The following is a 17,265-nucleotide window of genomic DNA, read 5'->3' as shown; positions in this document are numbered from 1 at the left end:
TCTTAACACTAATCTGTCTCTCTTTTGTCTTTTGTATTTCCCATAGATTTTTTTTTGTGGGGCAATGAGGGTTAAGTGACTTGCCCAGGGTCACAAAGCTAGTAAGTGTCAAGTGTCTGAGGCTGGATTTGAATCCAGGGCTTGTGCTTTATCCACTGCCCCCATAGATATTATTTTTTATCTTAAACCTGCTTCTCCTCTTTTGAGGGTAAGCACCATCTTTCCTGCCCGACACATCTATAACTTCAGTCATCCTTGACTCCCCCCTTTCTCCTTAGCATACCATTATCCAGTTAGTTTCCCTGTTTTGTCAATCCTGCCTCCAAAGCATCTCTTATATGTCTTCCCTTCTCTATGTTCATGGTTACCCTAGGTTAAACTTTTATTGCTTCTCCTCTGGACTACTGTCAGAGCTCCCTTAGTGATCTTTCTTAGTCAGCTATTTCTTTCTCTAATCCATCTTAACACACATCCAAAATAACCTTCCTAAATCTGAGGTCTACAAATTTCTTAGCTTGGTATTTAAGGCTCTCTACAATCTATCTAGCCTTCTTTTACATGACTCCCCTTCATGGATGGTGCTCTAGCCAAACTAGAATGCAGTATTCCATTTTCCACTTCTGTGCCTTTACTCAAGCTCTGCCTCATGCCCAGCATGTAATCCTTCCTCATTCCCACCTTTCAGAATCCTTGGCTCTCTTTAAGGTTCAGCTGGAGTGCCCCTTCCTTCATCGAGATTTCCCTGGTCTCCCCTTATCTCCCCCATCCTATTTGTTAGTGCTTTCTCCCCATTTAATTTTTCTTTCAATTTAATTATTTGTGTAGAACTTGTACACCTCCATAAAATATAAGCTCCTTGGTCGTGGGAGCCATTTGTTTTTTTGTTTTTGTATCTCTAGCACCTAGCATAAGCCCTAGTTGATGGTAAATGTTAAATGAATAGTTTAACTGAAATGAAAGTATCAGCAGTCTTTAAAAACACACAGTAGTTTTGTTTTGCTTTTTGAAAAAATGTTTCATGATCTCTTTGTCTTTTCACTCCTTAAACTACAAGCAGTTTTTAAACAGCTTAATCTCTGGCAACACTTTATATAAAAGATGAGTCCTTGTTGGAGATATTGTAGAATAAATTCTAGCTTCAGCTAGGCCTTAGATTGGACCTCAAAGGTTCCTTCCAACTCTAGCATTTTATGACTACACTGAAAAGTACACGTATGTCATTGCATATCCTTCCTAAGGAGCTGTGTAGAAGAGTAGGATAAGTGTTACTCTTCATTTCCATAGCTCTGTTCTTTCTTGGTATGGCTTTCATCTCTTTTTTTTTTTTTTAATTTTTTTGTTTTTTTAGTGAGGCAATTGGGGTTAAGTGACTTGCCCAGGGTCACACAGCTAGTTAAGTGTTAAGTGTCTGAGGCTGGATTTGAACTCAGGTACTCCTGACTCCAGGGCCAGTGCTCTCTCCACTGCGCCATCTAGCTGCCCCGCTTTCATCTCTTTTTATATCTGAGTAAGACAGTTTTAGGGATGGTAGAGAGTGAATCTGTGGTTCTACTCCATAGCTACTGGTCCTGACTGACTCTTGTTGACTAACTTGAGCAGAAAAATGGAGCCAGAAACACTTTGCAAAAGATTGCTGTCTGTGACCTACCTGAAGTTAAAAAATAAGGTTAGGGCTATGTTCTAAGATAGAGTTGTGTATGATTTTAGATAATTATTATTTTACATTTAACCTTTTCCTCTGAGAAACTTTTGTTATTTTTTTTAATCTTAACTGAAAGCAAACAGCAGTCCTCACTGTCATACCTTGTAAAAAGTTTCATTAAGTAGAAATTAAAGTGAAGTTTATTTTTTTTTATCTTTCTCCTTCCTTTCAAAACAATAATAAAAAATTATCTATACTAGAAACAGAATAGCTGGTTTTGCTTTCTATGGTGCACATGCTTTTGGATCTGGGTTGTATATGCTTAAGGATTAGTTTTGATCTCCACTGATATCCTCTCCTTTTTTTTCCGCTGTAGTTCCGGCTCCAGTAGAAAAGGCAATATCCGTTGATAAAACATCAAGTACACCATCCCCCGAGACTCATGAAGAGTTTGTGGATGACTTTCGAGTTGGGGAACGTGTTTGGGTAAATGGCAACAAGCCTGGATTCATCCAGTTTCTTGGGGAAACACAATTTGCACCAGGCCAGTGGGCTGGAATTGTGTTGGATGAACCAATTGGCAAAAATGACGGATCAGTGGCAGGAGTTCGGTATTTCCAGTGTGAACCTTTAAAGGGCATCTTTACAAGGCCTTCAAAACTGACTCGGAAAGTGCTAACAGATGATGAAGCCAATGGCATGCAGGCTGCTCCTACTTCCAGAGCCACATCCCCTCTCTCCACTCCCGTGATCAGCGTGGCATCCTCATCTCCAGCTGCACCGTCCCAGTCTGGTATACCCCATAAAGTTTCCCAGCCCATAGCTAAGGAATCTTCCACTCCTCCTCCCCCTCAGATCAGCAGCCTCGCCAAAACTGCCAGTGAATCTCTCTCCAACCTTTCAGAAGCTGGGTCCGTAAAGAAAGGAGAAAGAGAGCTGAAAATCAGCGACCGAGTCTTGGTGAGTCTGAACGGTGCTCATAGAATCCCGTTCATGCCCAGTGAGTGCTACTCTGTGACATGAGAGCCCCTGTTAGAGGACCGATGGGGCTTTTGTTCTCGAACTTAGATTTATTACTACACTTGGGGTTGTTTCATTAGAATAAGTTTGTAAGAAAACAAATCGGAACACAATGGTAGCCTAGAAATAGGCACAAATTTTCAAAGATTCATTTTGAGCTTTCCCCAGTGATTTAGCCAGGAGAAAAGTGTTACATATTTACTGAACATGTAATATACAGTTTAGCAGATATTAAACCAACATGGATAAATCAAACTTGGAAGAAGTTGCTTGGATCTTACTATAGGTTGTTTTTCAATCTGTTATTGCCTTGTTAAAGACAGGGCTTGGGAACAGTATTAAAGATGCTGGCGGGGGCAGCTAGATGGCTCAGTGGATAGAGCACCAGCTCTGGAGTCAAGAGTACCTGAGTTCAAATCCGGCCTCAGACACTTAAAAAAAAACTTTAATAGCTGTGTGACCTTGGGCAAGTCACTTAACCCCAATTGCCTCACAAAAAACAAAACAAAAAAACAAAGACCTAAAAAGATGCTGGCCTCCTTAAAATTTTAGAATAATACTAATTTAAATTAGAATTGTTATTTCCTGGTTGTCATTACTTCCAGCCTATCAGACTTAAGCCTCATAGGATAAAAAATGCAAAGCAGTACTAGTTTTGTGTAGCAGCAGGGAACATGTGGTATAAAGATTATTTGATCTCTGAAATCATTACATGTGCTGTTTGGCTTTCTGGCTTTATTACTGTTAAAATTGAAGTGCTGCTTTGATGGATTTATAGCGTCATACACTTAAGACATTCCAGTGCCCTTTTTTTATTATACTTAAGTTCAATACAAAAGCATCCAGCTTGCCAGATATCTTATTCTGTATCTCTTTAATCTATTCAATACCTATACATTTCTAGATGCTTTGTAAACACATAATGGCTTCCATCAGTATAAGGAAATGTTATAGTTGGAATTTCAGGAATTTTCAAGCTGAAAGGAGCTTCTTTTTTTTTTAAGTTTAATTGATGCCTTTTTTAAAAAATAAAGGTATTTGGGGGCAGCTAGGTGGAGTAGTGGATAAAGCACCAGCCCTGGATTCAGGAGTCCCTGAGTTCAAATCCGGCCTCAGACACTTAACACTTACTAGCTGTGTGACCCTGGGCAAGTCACTTAACCCTAATTGCCTCATCCACCCCCAGCCCCCTATAAATAAATGAATGAGTGAATGAATGAATGAATGAATGAATAAAGGTGTTTTGTTATTTTCAGTTACATGTAGACATAGTTTTCAACATTTGTTTTTATAAGATTTCCAATTTCAAATTTTTCTCCCTCCCTCCCCCCTCCCCAAGACAGCAAGTAATCTGAAATAGGTTATACATGTGCAATAACATTAAACATATTTCTGCATTAGTCATGTTATAAGAGAAGAATTGGAGCAAAAAGGAAAAACCTCAAAAAAGAAAAATAACAGCACCAAAACTGAAAGAAACAGTATGGTTCAATCAGCATCCATATTCCACAGTTCTTTTTTTTTCTTCTGGATTTGGAAAGCCTTTTCCATCATGAGTCCTTTAGAACTGTCTTGTACTGTTGTATTGGTGAGAAGAATCTAGTCTCTCACAGTTGATCAACACACAATGTTGATGATACTGTGTATAATGTTCTTCTGGTTCTGCTCATCTCACTCATCATCAGTTCATGCAAGTCCTTCCAGATTTCTCTGAACTCCTCCTGCTCATTGTTTCTTACAGCACAGTAGAATTCTATTACATTCATATACCACAACTTGTTCGGCCATTACCCAGTTGATGGGCATCCCCTCAATTTCCAGTTCTTTGCCACCACAAAAAGAACAGGTATAAAGTCCTTTTCCCTTTTTTATGATCTTTGGGAAAAAGACCCAAAAATGGAATTGCTGGGTCAAAGGGTATGCACAGCTTTATAGCCCTTTGGGCATAATTCCAAATTGCTCTCCAGAATGGTTGGATCAGTTCACAGCTCCACCAACAATGCATTAGTGTTCTATTTTTCCACAGCTTCTTCAACATTTATTAATTTTCCTTTTTTGTCATATTAATGAATCTGATAGGTGTCAGGTTGGTACCTCAGAGTTGTTTTAATTTGCATTTCTCTAATCAATAGTGATTTAGAGCAGATGCCTTTTGTTTTTTAAACTGTATTTATTTCCCAGTGTTTACCATCCCATCCCACTTAATTCCCTCTCTTGTAACACATTCAGTTCATCTAGTTATTGATGACCTTTTCGTGAAAGGCACTATGTTAGTCTCTGAGGACCTAGAGATAAAAATAAAAAAGTCTCTGCCTTCAAGGAGCAGACATTCTACTAGAGGAATGCAGTTGTGTACACAGATAAGACCATATAACTAAGTTGTTTGATGGACTAGTTAACATTAGTCATCCCCCCACCTTACCACTTGCCTGTTCATTTGAGAGATGAGGGAGAGGGGCTTATTTCTGAAACCAACATCTCTCATTGGGTTTAATTTGAACTAAACACCTTTTTAATATTCTTTTTGTTTATATTATTGTAGTCATGTATTATTCTGATTGATTTTTAATTCTTTTCACTTAATAGTATTTTATTTTTTCCCAATTGCTTGTAAAGATAGTATTCAACATTTCATTTTTGTAAGATTTTTGAGTTCCAAAATTTCCCCCCAACCCCCTGAGACAGCAAGCAATCTGATGTAGGTTATTTCATTCATTCATTCATTTATTTATTGCAGGGCAAAGAGGGTTAAGTGACTTGCCCAGGGTCACACAGCTAGTAAGTGTCAAGTGTCCGAGGCCATATTTGAACTCAGGTCCTCTTGAATCCAGGGCCAGTGCTTTATCCACTCTGCCACCTAGCAGCCCTCTCTGATACAGGTTATACAGTACAATCATGTTAAACATTTCCCCACATTAGTCATGTTGTGAAAGAAAATCAAAACAAAAGGGAAAAACCATGAGAAAGAAAAAACAAAGAACAACAAAAAATGAAACTAGTATGCCTCAATCTGCATTCAGACCCATAGTTCTTTCTTTGGATGTGGATACCATTTTCCATCATGAGTCTTTTGAATTGCCTTGGCTGATTGTTGTCTTCACTTTGCATTAGTTCATATACATTTTCCTATGTTGCTCTGAACTCTTTGCATTTATCCTTGCTATGGATACAACGATATTACGTTACCTTCAGTTCATTTAACGATTCTTCGATCTCTAGGTTCCCTTATTGGTTTTTCCTTTTTTTTCTACCACAAAAACGTTCTATGAATATTTTGATATGCATATGAATTTATGTATGTTATGTATGATATGTATATGTTACTATGAATATTTTGTTATGGGCATGAAAACATTCATAGTTGAGCATCACACAATATTGCTGATACCGTGTGCAACGTTTTCCTGGTTTTGATCGTTTCACTTTGCATCAGTTTGTACAAGTCTTTCCAGGTTTTCTGAAATTTGCCTGTTCATTTACTGTACCACAGCATTCCATTGCAATCATAAAATACAGTTTGTTCAGCGATTTCTCAATTGATGGGCATTTCCTCAATTTCCAATATTTTCCCACTACAAAAAGGACTGCTATAAATATATTTTCACATGTAGGTCTTTTTCCGGTTTTTTTTTATCTCTTTGGAAAACAGACCTAGTATTGGTATTGCTGGGTCAGTTTAGTTGTCCCTTGGACATAGTTCCAAATTGTTCTCCAGAATGGTTTGATCAGTTCACAACTCTACCCATAGTGCGTTAGTGTTACATTTTTCCCACATCCTCTCCCAACATTTATCATTTTCCTTTTTTGTCATATTAGCCAATATGATAGGTGTGAGGTGGTCCCTTAAGAGTTGTTTTAATTTGCATTTCTCTAATCAAAAGTGATTTAGAGCACTTCTTCATAAGCATTGATTGATTTCTTCATTAGAAAACTGCCTCAGGGCAGCTAGGTGGTGCAGTGGATGGAGCACTGGCCCTGGAGTCAGGAGTACCTGAGTTCAAATCCGGCCTCAGAGACTTAACACTTACTAGCTATGTGACCCTGGGCAAGTCACTTAACCCCAGTTGCCTCACTAAAAATTAAAAAAAAACAAAACCAAAAGAAAACTGCCTCTTCCTATCCTTTGACCATTTATCAATTGGAGAATGGCTTATATTCTTTTTGTTTTGTTTTGTGAGGCAATCGGGGTCAAGTGACTTGCCCAGGGTCACACAGCTAGTATGTGTCAATAGTCTGAGGCCGGATCTGAACAGGCACTCCCGACTCCAGGGCTGGTGCTCCATCCACTGTGCCACCTAGCTGCCCCTATTCTTACAAATTTGATCCAGTTCTCTATATATTTTAGACATAAGGCCTTTATCAAAGACACTTGCTCTAAAGATCATTTCACAGCTTTCTGCTTTTCGTCTCATCTTGGTTGCACTGGTTTTGTTTGTTGTACAACAGCTTTTTAATTTAACATAATCAAAATGATCTATTTTACATTTCATAGTGCCCTCTCTTGTTTGGTCATTGTTTATGGTACCTCATTTTTGTGTGTTTTTTTTTAAAGCAAGATGTAGTTTCCTTTCTTATCTCTTACTTAGGTTTATTTTTGCTTTGGGATCAAGATTGCTACCCCTGCTTTTTTTTTTTTTTTGCAGGGCAATGAGGGTTAAGTGACTTGCCCAGGGTCACACAGCTAGTAAGTGTCAAGTGTCTGAGGTTGGATTTGAACTCAGGTCCTTCTGAATCCAGGGCCGGGTGCTTTATCCACTGTGCCACCTAGCTGCCCCCTTCCCCTGCTTTTTTTTTTTTTTACTTTGGCTGAAGCATAATAGATTCTTTTTTTTTTTTAATTCTTTTTTTTTTTTTTTTTTTAGTGAGGCAACTGGGGTTAAGTGACTTGCCCAGAGTCACACAGCTAGTAAGTGTTAAGTGTCTGAGACCGGATTTGAACTCAGGTACTCCTGACTCCAGGGCCGGTGCTCTATCCACTGCGCCATCTAGCTGCCCCGAAGCATAAAAGATTCTACTTCAACCCCTTACCTTTACTCTGTGTATGTATCTCTGCTTCAAGTGTGTTTTTTGTAAACATATTGTAGGATTGTGGTTTTTAATCTACTCTGCTATTTGCTTCCATTTTCTGGGAGAGTTCATCCCATTCACATTCACAGTTATGATTAACTGTATATTTCCCTCCATCCTATTTTTCTTCCTGTTTGTCCTCTCTCTCCTTTCCCCCTTTTCCCCTTCAACAGTGTTTTGCTTCTGTCTACTGTCTCCCCTGGTATTCTCTCTTATGTCAGTTATCCCTACACTTTAGTTAATCTCTTCCCCTCCTACTTTCCTGTCCTGTAATACAGATTTCTATATTCAGCTGATTATGTATATTATTCCCTCTTTGAGGTAATACTGATGATTAAGGTTCAAGTGATACCCATCACCCACCCTCCCATCTTTCCCTCTAATGTAATAGGCTTTTTGACCTTTTTTTGTGAAATAATTTATCCCATTCTACCTCTCCTTTCCTTCTGCACCCAGAAAGAGGAGTCTCTTTCTCATCCCTTAATTATTTTTTTGTCATTCTCTCAAATTCACCTTATTCCCATACCCTCTGTCTATGTATATTCCTTCTAGCTGTATTATTAGTGGTACAATTTTTAAGAATTATAAGTATCATCTTCTCATGTAGGCATGTAAACAGTTCAGCTCATTGAATCCCTTATGTTTTCTTTTCCCTTTTTAACTTTTTAGGTGCCTCTCAGGTCTTGGTATTGGAGATAAAATTTTTTGTTTAATTCTGATCTTATGAAAGCTTGAGATCCTTCTATTCCATTGAATGATCATTTTTTCCCTTGAAATATTATGCTTAGTTTCACCGGGTAGGTGATTTTTGGTTGTAGTCCTACTTCCATTTCCTTCTGCAATTAGATCTCTTTCTTCTAAGTAACCAAGCATAGTGTTTTCTTATCTAGTCTGTCACATTCTTTGGATTGTTTAATCCATTCACACTTAACGTTATGAAAATAAGTTTTATATTTTCCTCTATTTGTGCCTCTTAATATACATTTTTTGAATTAGGATTTTTGTGTGTGTGTATGGTTCCCCTTCCCTTTTGAAGTTAGTACTTTGTTACTGTGATTAGTTTTTCTTAATCTTTGTTCAACTGTGTCCGACTTTTCATGACCCCATGGATTTAAATGTCCATGGAATTTTCTTGGCAAAGATACTAGGGTCTTTGTAGGCCTCCATCAGTCACAGATGACCATGGATCAGCACCTTGAAGAGCCACAGGCCACAGTGTGGCTGTGCAGTCCGGACTATACGGGAGCTGCAGCTCCTGAGTGACTTATAACCGGTAACTGCCGCATCCTGTGTTGTATCTACCCCATGAGAAGTACCTGGAGTGTCCTCTCCAGGGCGCTGGCCTGGGTGGATCAATTGGAAAACAAGCTGTTGCCCATGCAGCAGATTTTCCCTCTCCGCAACACTAGTGGATCCAAAGGAGAGGCAGAGCCAATACAGTTTGGCACCAGTGCCGCAGCAGGAGTTGCCAGAGGGATGTGATGTCCAACATCCAATTGCCTAAGGGACTCGACTCCTGATTTTTCCTTGGGGTTAACTCCCGAAGCCTTTCCCATATATGGGTATAGCCGCAAGGCAGCAGAGGTTTCAAATCAGGGTTCCTTCCCCTAGGCAGATTGCCTGCCAAGGCTAACGAGCCCCACCTGCCCGAAGAGACTGGTTTTAAAGTGCCAGTGACTCGCCTTTGCCCCTTCTCCTGTTAGTGGAAATAGTTCTGCTACAGGAAGGCCAGGAGTTGGGCTTCAGTTGTAAGAGGCTATTTGAGATGCACGCTATTGGAGCATTTTATAGAGAGTGGGAGCTTATCCCCACTCCCACCCTGGCATGACAAACCTTTGGAACCAATACTAGGGTCACACAGATAGTAAGTGTCTGAGACCCACTTTGAACTCGAGTATTCCTGACTCCAGGCACAATGCTCTTTTTTTTTTTTAATTTAATAAAGTTTTTTTTTCCGTTACATGTAAAGATAGTTCTCAACTTTTGTTTATACGGCACAATGCTCTTAATCTACTTTAAAGTTCTTCCTCCAGGCCTCACCCTTCACCTCCTCCCCACTTCCATTTCTCAACTCTTAATCTGATTTTGAAGTTTTATTAAATTTATTGATTTATTTTTTTTTCTGCTTGTTATTTAGTTATTTAATTCTTCCCTTCTTTCTCTTCCTTTCCCCTCTCAGTTAAGTAGTTAATTCAAAATTTCCTTCTAATTTCTTTTTTTCTAAGGAGTTCTTTACTTTTTCTCATTATTTTCTTATCTTTCTGCCTGTTTTTAACTTTTTTCTTTGTTTCATGATCAGTATGATTATTTATTCCTTCTTTAACCTCTTTTTCTCCCCTCATAGATTCAAAGCTTCTTAATTGCCAATTAAAGAGTTCTCTTTTCCATCCAAATTCCATTTATTACCTTGTAGTTCTTTCCTCCTCACTCCTTTTTGCTGTTGTGCCTCTCTTTTAGAAATATCACTGGATGATGAGAGTTAATGAGGATAGAATCATTATTACAAGGGAAATGTTTTCCTCTGTCTCAAGTTGTTTAGTCTGATTCTGTCCTTTGTCCCTCCCATCATTATTTTATTTCCCATTTGCCATGTAATCTTCTCATTGATTCCATGCCTTCTTATACTTTTGGATACCAGTTGTGCCCTCAGGAATGCCATTTTTCCTTCTCTTATGGAAAGTTGTTATCCATGAATGCATGCTATTCTCTCAGAGGACATTGTCTCTTTGTGTACCAACTCCTTGCAGATTAATTAATCCTGTAAGGTTCTTATAGATTTCCTCAAGGAATGTTTTTAGTGGAGTCTCTTTTCCTCATCTAGTCAAGTTTCTTTTCCCCTTTTCTCTCCCTTTATCAATCTTTCCCTTGGCTACCCTAATCATTCTCTATAGCTTTTCTTTTTTTTTTTTTTTTTCCGAGAGCCTAAAGATGTTCCTTTCCCTTCATTGTTTACTCATGGACTATTTACATTCATGTATGAACATCTGCTTTGTTTCCGGTTATTTGCTATCATAGAAAGTGCCACTAAAAATATTTTGTTGTCTATATGGACTTTTCTTCTTATTTTCAGTGACCTCCATAGAGTATATGCCTAGCATTGGAATCCCTGGAATAAAGGGTACAGACATATTAGTCCTTTTATTTGCAGAATTTGAAGTGCTTTTCAAAATATTTATATTGCTTCATACCTTCAGCAACAATTCAGTAGTATGCTTATCTTCTCACATCCTCTCCGTTATCAAGTATTCTCATCTTTGCCAGTTTGCTGGGTATGAAGTGAAAGCTCAGAGTTGTTTTGATTTATATTTCTCTTACTATTAGTGATTTGGAGAAGTCTTTCATAGGGTTGTTAATAGGGGCAGTTCTGAGAATGGCAGAATTATTAGGCTGTAGTTGGGAAACAAGATCTCTGACCCAAGATTTTCCCACTGGATAATGTGTCAATTCTTCTATTAGGGCTTTTTATACCTCTATAAAAGGCTATGGGGGAGGGGGTGGCTAGGTGGCGCAGTAGATAAAGCACCAGCCCTGGATTCAGGAGGACCTGAGTTCAAATCCAGCCTCAGACACTTGACACTTACTAGCTGTGTGACCCTGGGCAAGTCACTTAACCCCCATTGCCCCGCAAAAAAAAAAAAGGCTATAGGGAAGGGAATAGACAGAATAATAAAGATGAAGATTGAAAAGAAGTGTAGGTGGGAAGAAAACCTCAGGCTTGCCCATTATTTTCCCTAAATACTATTTTCCTATAAGTGACTTCTTCCATAGTTGAGTCAATGGGTAAGCAAACTTTCACCACCTAAAAACTGGTACAATTTCAGGGAGAAGTTTAAATAGCAAACAAATGAATCACTAGAACAATAAGGGTGTAGTCTAATGGAGACAACTCAAGAGTTTTGTCATTTACAGAGTTAGTTACATTTGCCTGGAGAGCTTACAGAGGATTTGCTTGTGAGAAGCCACTTAAAGGCCCCAGATGGAAATTACCTTTTGTCTCATTTTAGGTAGCTAAAATAGGGTAATTCTCTGGTCTTGACCCCATAATGATGGATTCCCTTTATATAACAGGTTCCCTAATGGGGGACAGCAAGGGAGGGAATGAAATTTTAAAAAGAAGTGGATTGGGTGGTCAGGAGTTATGCCCTTTCTCCACAAATACCCCATCCTGATGACCAGTCTGCTTTGGGTACGATTAGATGGCTGACCTCCCTACTTGAAAAATGTTAGACTAACTGTGGACCTTCCCCAACAGATCATCATACAAACCTAAAGAGATTAGCTATCAAGGTTTAAGTGGGAGATTGGGGCAGCTCTAGTATCTGACTGGACAGATAAGACTTTCCATAGAAAGAAGTACTTTGAGGATGATCAAAGGAAAAATAATGCGTACTGCCATGTTAGACTGGCAGCAATGATATTCTTCATACTCTTGATGATACATTTTTTGTAAGAAGCTTTGGGCTTTTGAAACATGTGGTAGACAAGATGATTGCTAGTCAGGAAATACTATGTTATAGTATCAGGAAATTGGGGGAGTAAGGTCAAAAAAGACTGAAAAGATAGGAAGGGACCATAGTATGAACGGCTTTAAAAATGGAAGAGGATTTTATATTTGATCCTGGAGCCTGGCTCTGTGCAGAGAGCAGGAATAGGTGTCAACTGTCACACACCCACCAATTTTCATTCACAGATGCAGGTTGGACTGAAGAGGGGATCTGTGCTACAGGTGGAATATCACTAGTCCCTAGGTTGTATACTGAACAAGGAGCAAGTGAGAAGCAAGGATCCACTATGTGGTTCTGACTCCAGGAGTGGAGCAGGATCCAGCCTTTAGTCCAAACTGCAGCCTACGGCAATATGACAAGGTTGGAATCCCAGACCAAAGGAGAGCCTGCATTTCTTTGATTCTGAACCAGCAGTAGTCTCTTGGGATTCCAACCTGGGCAAGCCCACAGGTGTCTTGTGCGGAGGAATTCTTTGAGTTTAGACCAGGAAAGCAGTGACCAGAATTTGCTTTAGATCAGATACCTTGGGAGCACTGAAAGCTTGCAGGTCCCCCCCAAGTTTGAGCCTTTCTCTGACATCCTGGAATGAATGAGGACACAAGCTTCACCCAGATATTCCCTCTAGAAATACACAGAATCTAGATATAAAGTCCGAAGTTAGAAAGTGGGCTGGAGGAATGAGCAAAGAAGAAGAATTCTACCATAAAAAGTTATTATGGGGGCAGCTAGGTGGCGCAGTGGAAAGAGCACCAGCCCTGGATTCAGGAATACCTAAGTTCAAATCCAGCCTCAGACAATTAACACTTACTAGCTGTGTGACCCTGGGCAAGTCACTTAACCCCAATTGCCCCGAAAAACAAAACAAAACCAAAAAAAGCTATTATGGTAGAGGAGATATTCATTACACAAAACCAGAAGAAGACAATGACTTCTTCAAGCAAAGTTTCAAAGGAAAACACAGTTTAGGCTTGAGTTCAGTTTGAATTCTTGGAAGAAATCAAGTATTAGTTTAAAAAAAAAGGCTAAAATAAAAAAAAATAAATGAAATGAGAGCACTAGAGGAAAACATGGGGAAAAAATGAGAACTGTGGAATAGAGAATCAAGAAATAAATAACTTACCACAAGAGGTACAAAACCTTACCCAGGCAACAAAGACTCCAAACATTGCAGTGTACCAAATAGAAGATAATGACTCAGGGTAGCTAGGTGGTGCAGTGGATAAAGCACCAGCCCTGGATTCAGGAGGACCTGAGTTCAAATCCAGCCTTAGACACTTGATTCTTACTAGCTGTGTGACCCTGGGCAAGTCACTTAATCCTCATTGCCCTGCAAAAACAAAACAGAAGATAATGAGTCTATGACACAACAAATATTAAAACAAAATGAAAAGGGGCAGCTAGGTGGCACAGTGGATAGAGCACCGGCCCTGGAGTCAGGAGTACCTGGGTTCAAATCCGGCCTCAGACACTTAACACTTACTAGCTGTGTGACCCTGGGCAAGTCACTTGACCTCAATTGCCTCACTTAAAAAAACAAACAAACAAAATGAAAAGACTGAAAACAAAGAAAAAATTATAAGGCATCTCATAGCAAATAACTGACCTGGGAAACAGATTAAGGAGAAAAATTTAAGAATTAGCAAATAACTGACCTGGGAAACAGATTAAGGAGAAAAATTTAAGAATTATCAGACCTTCAAACCATGACCAAAAAGGGAAAAAAAAAAGAGCCTGGACATTACAGTTCAAGAAATCTTTAAAGAAGATATCTGACTAGTGTCAGATATCTTAGAACCAGAGGCAAAGTAGAAATAGAATCCATTTGTCATCTCCTGAAAGAGACTCTAAAATGAAGATTCCAAGGGACATTAAGACCAGAATCTAGAGCTTCCAGTTTAAAGAAAAAATACTGCAAACATCTAGAAATGAAAGAATTCAAGTTCCAAAGGAGCCATAGTCAGGATCACATATGATTTAGCAGCCACCACTACAAAGGAACTTAGAGCTTAGAATACCTATTCCAGAAGACAAAGGATATAAATTTACAACCAAGAATAACTAACCCAGCAAAACTGAGTATAATTCTATAGGAGATGAACTGGATTTTTAGTGAAATAGAGTACTTCCAAGTATTCCTGATGAAAAGAACCGAACTGTATAGAAACTTTGAAGTGCAAATTCAAGAATTAAAGACCACAAAAGGAACTGAAGCTATACCCTCCACACACAGATTTAATTCTTCTATAACTTGATGCTTCATAAAAGGACTTTAAAGCTAAAAAGGAACCTAAAGATGTTAGTGATGTTATTGTCTGACTGTTGAGCTTGAATAGAATCTCGGTCATGCCCTCTTTTGAGTAAGTCACCTCACTTTTGTCAGTCCCTAACTATAAGACTAAGTAAGATAAAATTTTAGTCTCTCATTGAATATTAGAAGAATGAAAAGGCCTTTAGTGCCTTAGATTTATTTGCCATTTTATACTTTATCTCAGTAGTAGGAAATCCTTGAAATAATTTGACTTGGAATGAAAAACAATCATTGTCTTGAGTTATGAACCCTAAGGAGTCTACTGGGCTAACAAAAACTTTGGCCTATAGAATTATTTCATGTTTATTTTTTTTATTACATAGAAGATAATTATAATAAAGAAGGCTTCTGCCACCTTTGTCAGTTTAAAGTCAGCCCCACAATCTATTCTCTTTTCTCTCTTATGATAACCTTGAAATGGCTTGAATATAGATAATTTGCAAGTTATAACACAATCAGTTAGTTACTGCTTTTATGAACATTTGGCATTTTTATATTGCCATTTCACAAGTGAAAGCAATGGTGCTAGTTACAGTTTCTGTTCTGGCATTTGCTAGATATGGCTCATTACATATAACCCTTGGATCTTAATACTCTGTCTTCTTTTTGCACTCAAACTGTGTCCTCTGGAGGATAACTCCAATGGAGTTTGAATAAACTGTGTTCAAAACTAGGGTTCACCAAAACTTAAGGGGCATCTGTCTTTTTTACTTTATTTTATTTTTTTTTAGAACTGTCATCGGGGCAGCTAGGTGGTGCAGTGGATAAAGCACTGGCCCTGGATTCAGGAGGACCTGAGTTCAAATCCAGCCTCAGACACTTGACACTTACTAGCTGTGTGACCCTGGGCAAGTCACTTAACCCTCATTGCCCCGCCCCCCCCAAAAGAACTGTCATCATTTGAAATTTCCTACTGCTACTGACCAGATATTTAAGAGCTAAGCATGAAATGCAGACGGAGGTTTATTATGCTCAAGAAAAGAGCTCTTTTCTAGTCGTCGTCGTTGTCTTCTTTTTTTGCGGGGCACTGAGGGTTAAGTGACTTGCCCAGGGCCACACAGCTAGTGTCAAGTCTTAGGCTGGATTTGAACTCAGGTTCTCCTGAATCCAGGGCTGGTACTTTGTCCACTGCACCACCTAGCTGCTCCCCCTAGTCTTTTTAAAGCCACATCGCTGTAATATTATTAACCTTTTATTAATTTTTCTCATTTCTACTGTAGCACATTGACCTACATGCATAATTCCATCTAGTTTAACTCTTAGTAACATTCTTTTCAGAGTTTATATTTCTTTTTTCCACTTATCTTAATAGTAGTTTATTTTTTCCAGTTACATGTAAAAATAGTTATCAACATTCATTTTTATATTTTGAGTTCCAAAACTTTCTCACTGCTTCCCTTCCCTCCCCCCACCCCAAGACACCAAACAATCAGATGTGGGTTATATATGTACATTAAACATAGCTCTACATTATTCATGTTGTGAAAGAAGAATCAGAACAAAAGGCAAAAACCTGAAAAATGGGGGAAAAAACCCCACAAAATAAAAGTAGCATGATTCAATATGCATTCAGATGCCACAGTTCTTTTTTCTGGATGTGGAGAGCATTTTCCATCATGAGTGCTCTGGAATTGTCTTGGATCATTGTTTTGCTGAGAAGAGCTAAGTCTATCACAGGTGATCATCACACAGTGTTGCTCTTACCGTGTACAGAGTTCTCCTGGGTTCTGCTCACTTCACTCAGCATCAGTCCACTTAAGTCTTTCCAGGTTTTTTCTGAAATCTGCCTGCTCATCATTTCTTATAGCACAATAATATTTCATTACATTCATATACCACAACTTGTTCAGCCATTCCCCAATTGATGGGCATCCCCATGATTTCCAGTTCTTTGCCACCACAAAGAGAGCTGTTATAAATAGTTTTGTACATGTGGATTCTCTTGGGCACTATTTAAGATTCTCATTGGCAGCTGGAGACACAAGGCTGAAAGACAGGGTCATGTTTGGAGTCTAGAAAACTTGATTCAAATCCTATCTCCTATCTTTTTAACCCTGGGTAAATCAGAGTTAATAAAATAAAGCAGGAGCCAGGAAAGTATGAGGCCGAGATTCTAAACTAGACTTTACCTCTAGCTGACTGTGGGGTCTTGTGCAAATTTCTTTACCTTTTCTAGCCTCATGTGCCTCAGCTCTAAAATCAGGATATTAAACTAGTTTGTTGTTAATGTTTCTTCCAGATAACTCCTCCTGTACTTGTTAAAGATTTTATTTAGCTTTGAAACAGTGAACAAAACTTTCTGGATACTTTGTCTATCATTTGAGCCCTTTGGAAGCTAGACAATACCATAATATCTGGCATTTATATGGGGCTTTAAAGTTTTGCAAGCATTTTTTTGGCATTACCTGATATGATCCTCAAAACAGCCTTGCACAAGGATTATTATTATTATCATCCTTTAAAGATTGCAGTGCAGAGGAAATTGACTCCCGGAGAAGTGACATGATTTGCCCATGGTTCAGAATTTGTGTCAGGGCTGAGGTTTGAACCTGTGTGTTCCCTCTTAAATTCAGCATTCTTTCTTTTGTTCCTCGATGCTGTAAAGGCTCGGTAGTCAGCACTTTAGCAATATTGAGCATCTTGCGCTAATCTGTGGAACAGCAAGCTACTAGTATAATCTGTATCATTGACCTGAAGGAAAAAGGAACTTGGATATCATGACA

General features: G+C 38.8%; 1 protein-coding gene across 16 annotated transcripts in view; it reads left to right on the top strand.

The window, feature by feature from the left end:
- Nucleotides 1–17,265, top strand: part of CLIP1 (CAP-Gly domain containing linker protein 1) — a 144,986-nt gene that overhangs the window by 35,441 nt on the left and 92,280 nt on the right. For all 16 annotated transcript variants that reach the window (XM_043978686.1, XM_043978681.1, XM_043978678.1 and 13 more), the window contains exon 3: nucleotides 2,019–2,602. In XM_043978686.1, the coding sequence (XP_043834621.1) occupies nucleotides 2,019–2,602 (584 nt within the window). The remainder of the gene's footprint in view (nucleotides 1–2,018; nucleotides 2,603–17,265) is intronic.

This window comes from Dromiciops gliroides, chromosome 1 (assembly GCF_019393635.1).
Source record: "Dromiciops gliroides isolate mDroGli1 chromosome 1, mDroGli1.pri, whole genome shotgun sequence".
Taxonomy (NCBI): domain Eukaryota; kingdom Metazoa; phylum Chordata; class Mammalia; order Microbiotheria; family Microbiotheriidae; genus Dromiciops; species Dromiciops gliroides.
This window is presented reverse-complemented; position numbering and strand designations above follow the sequence as displayed.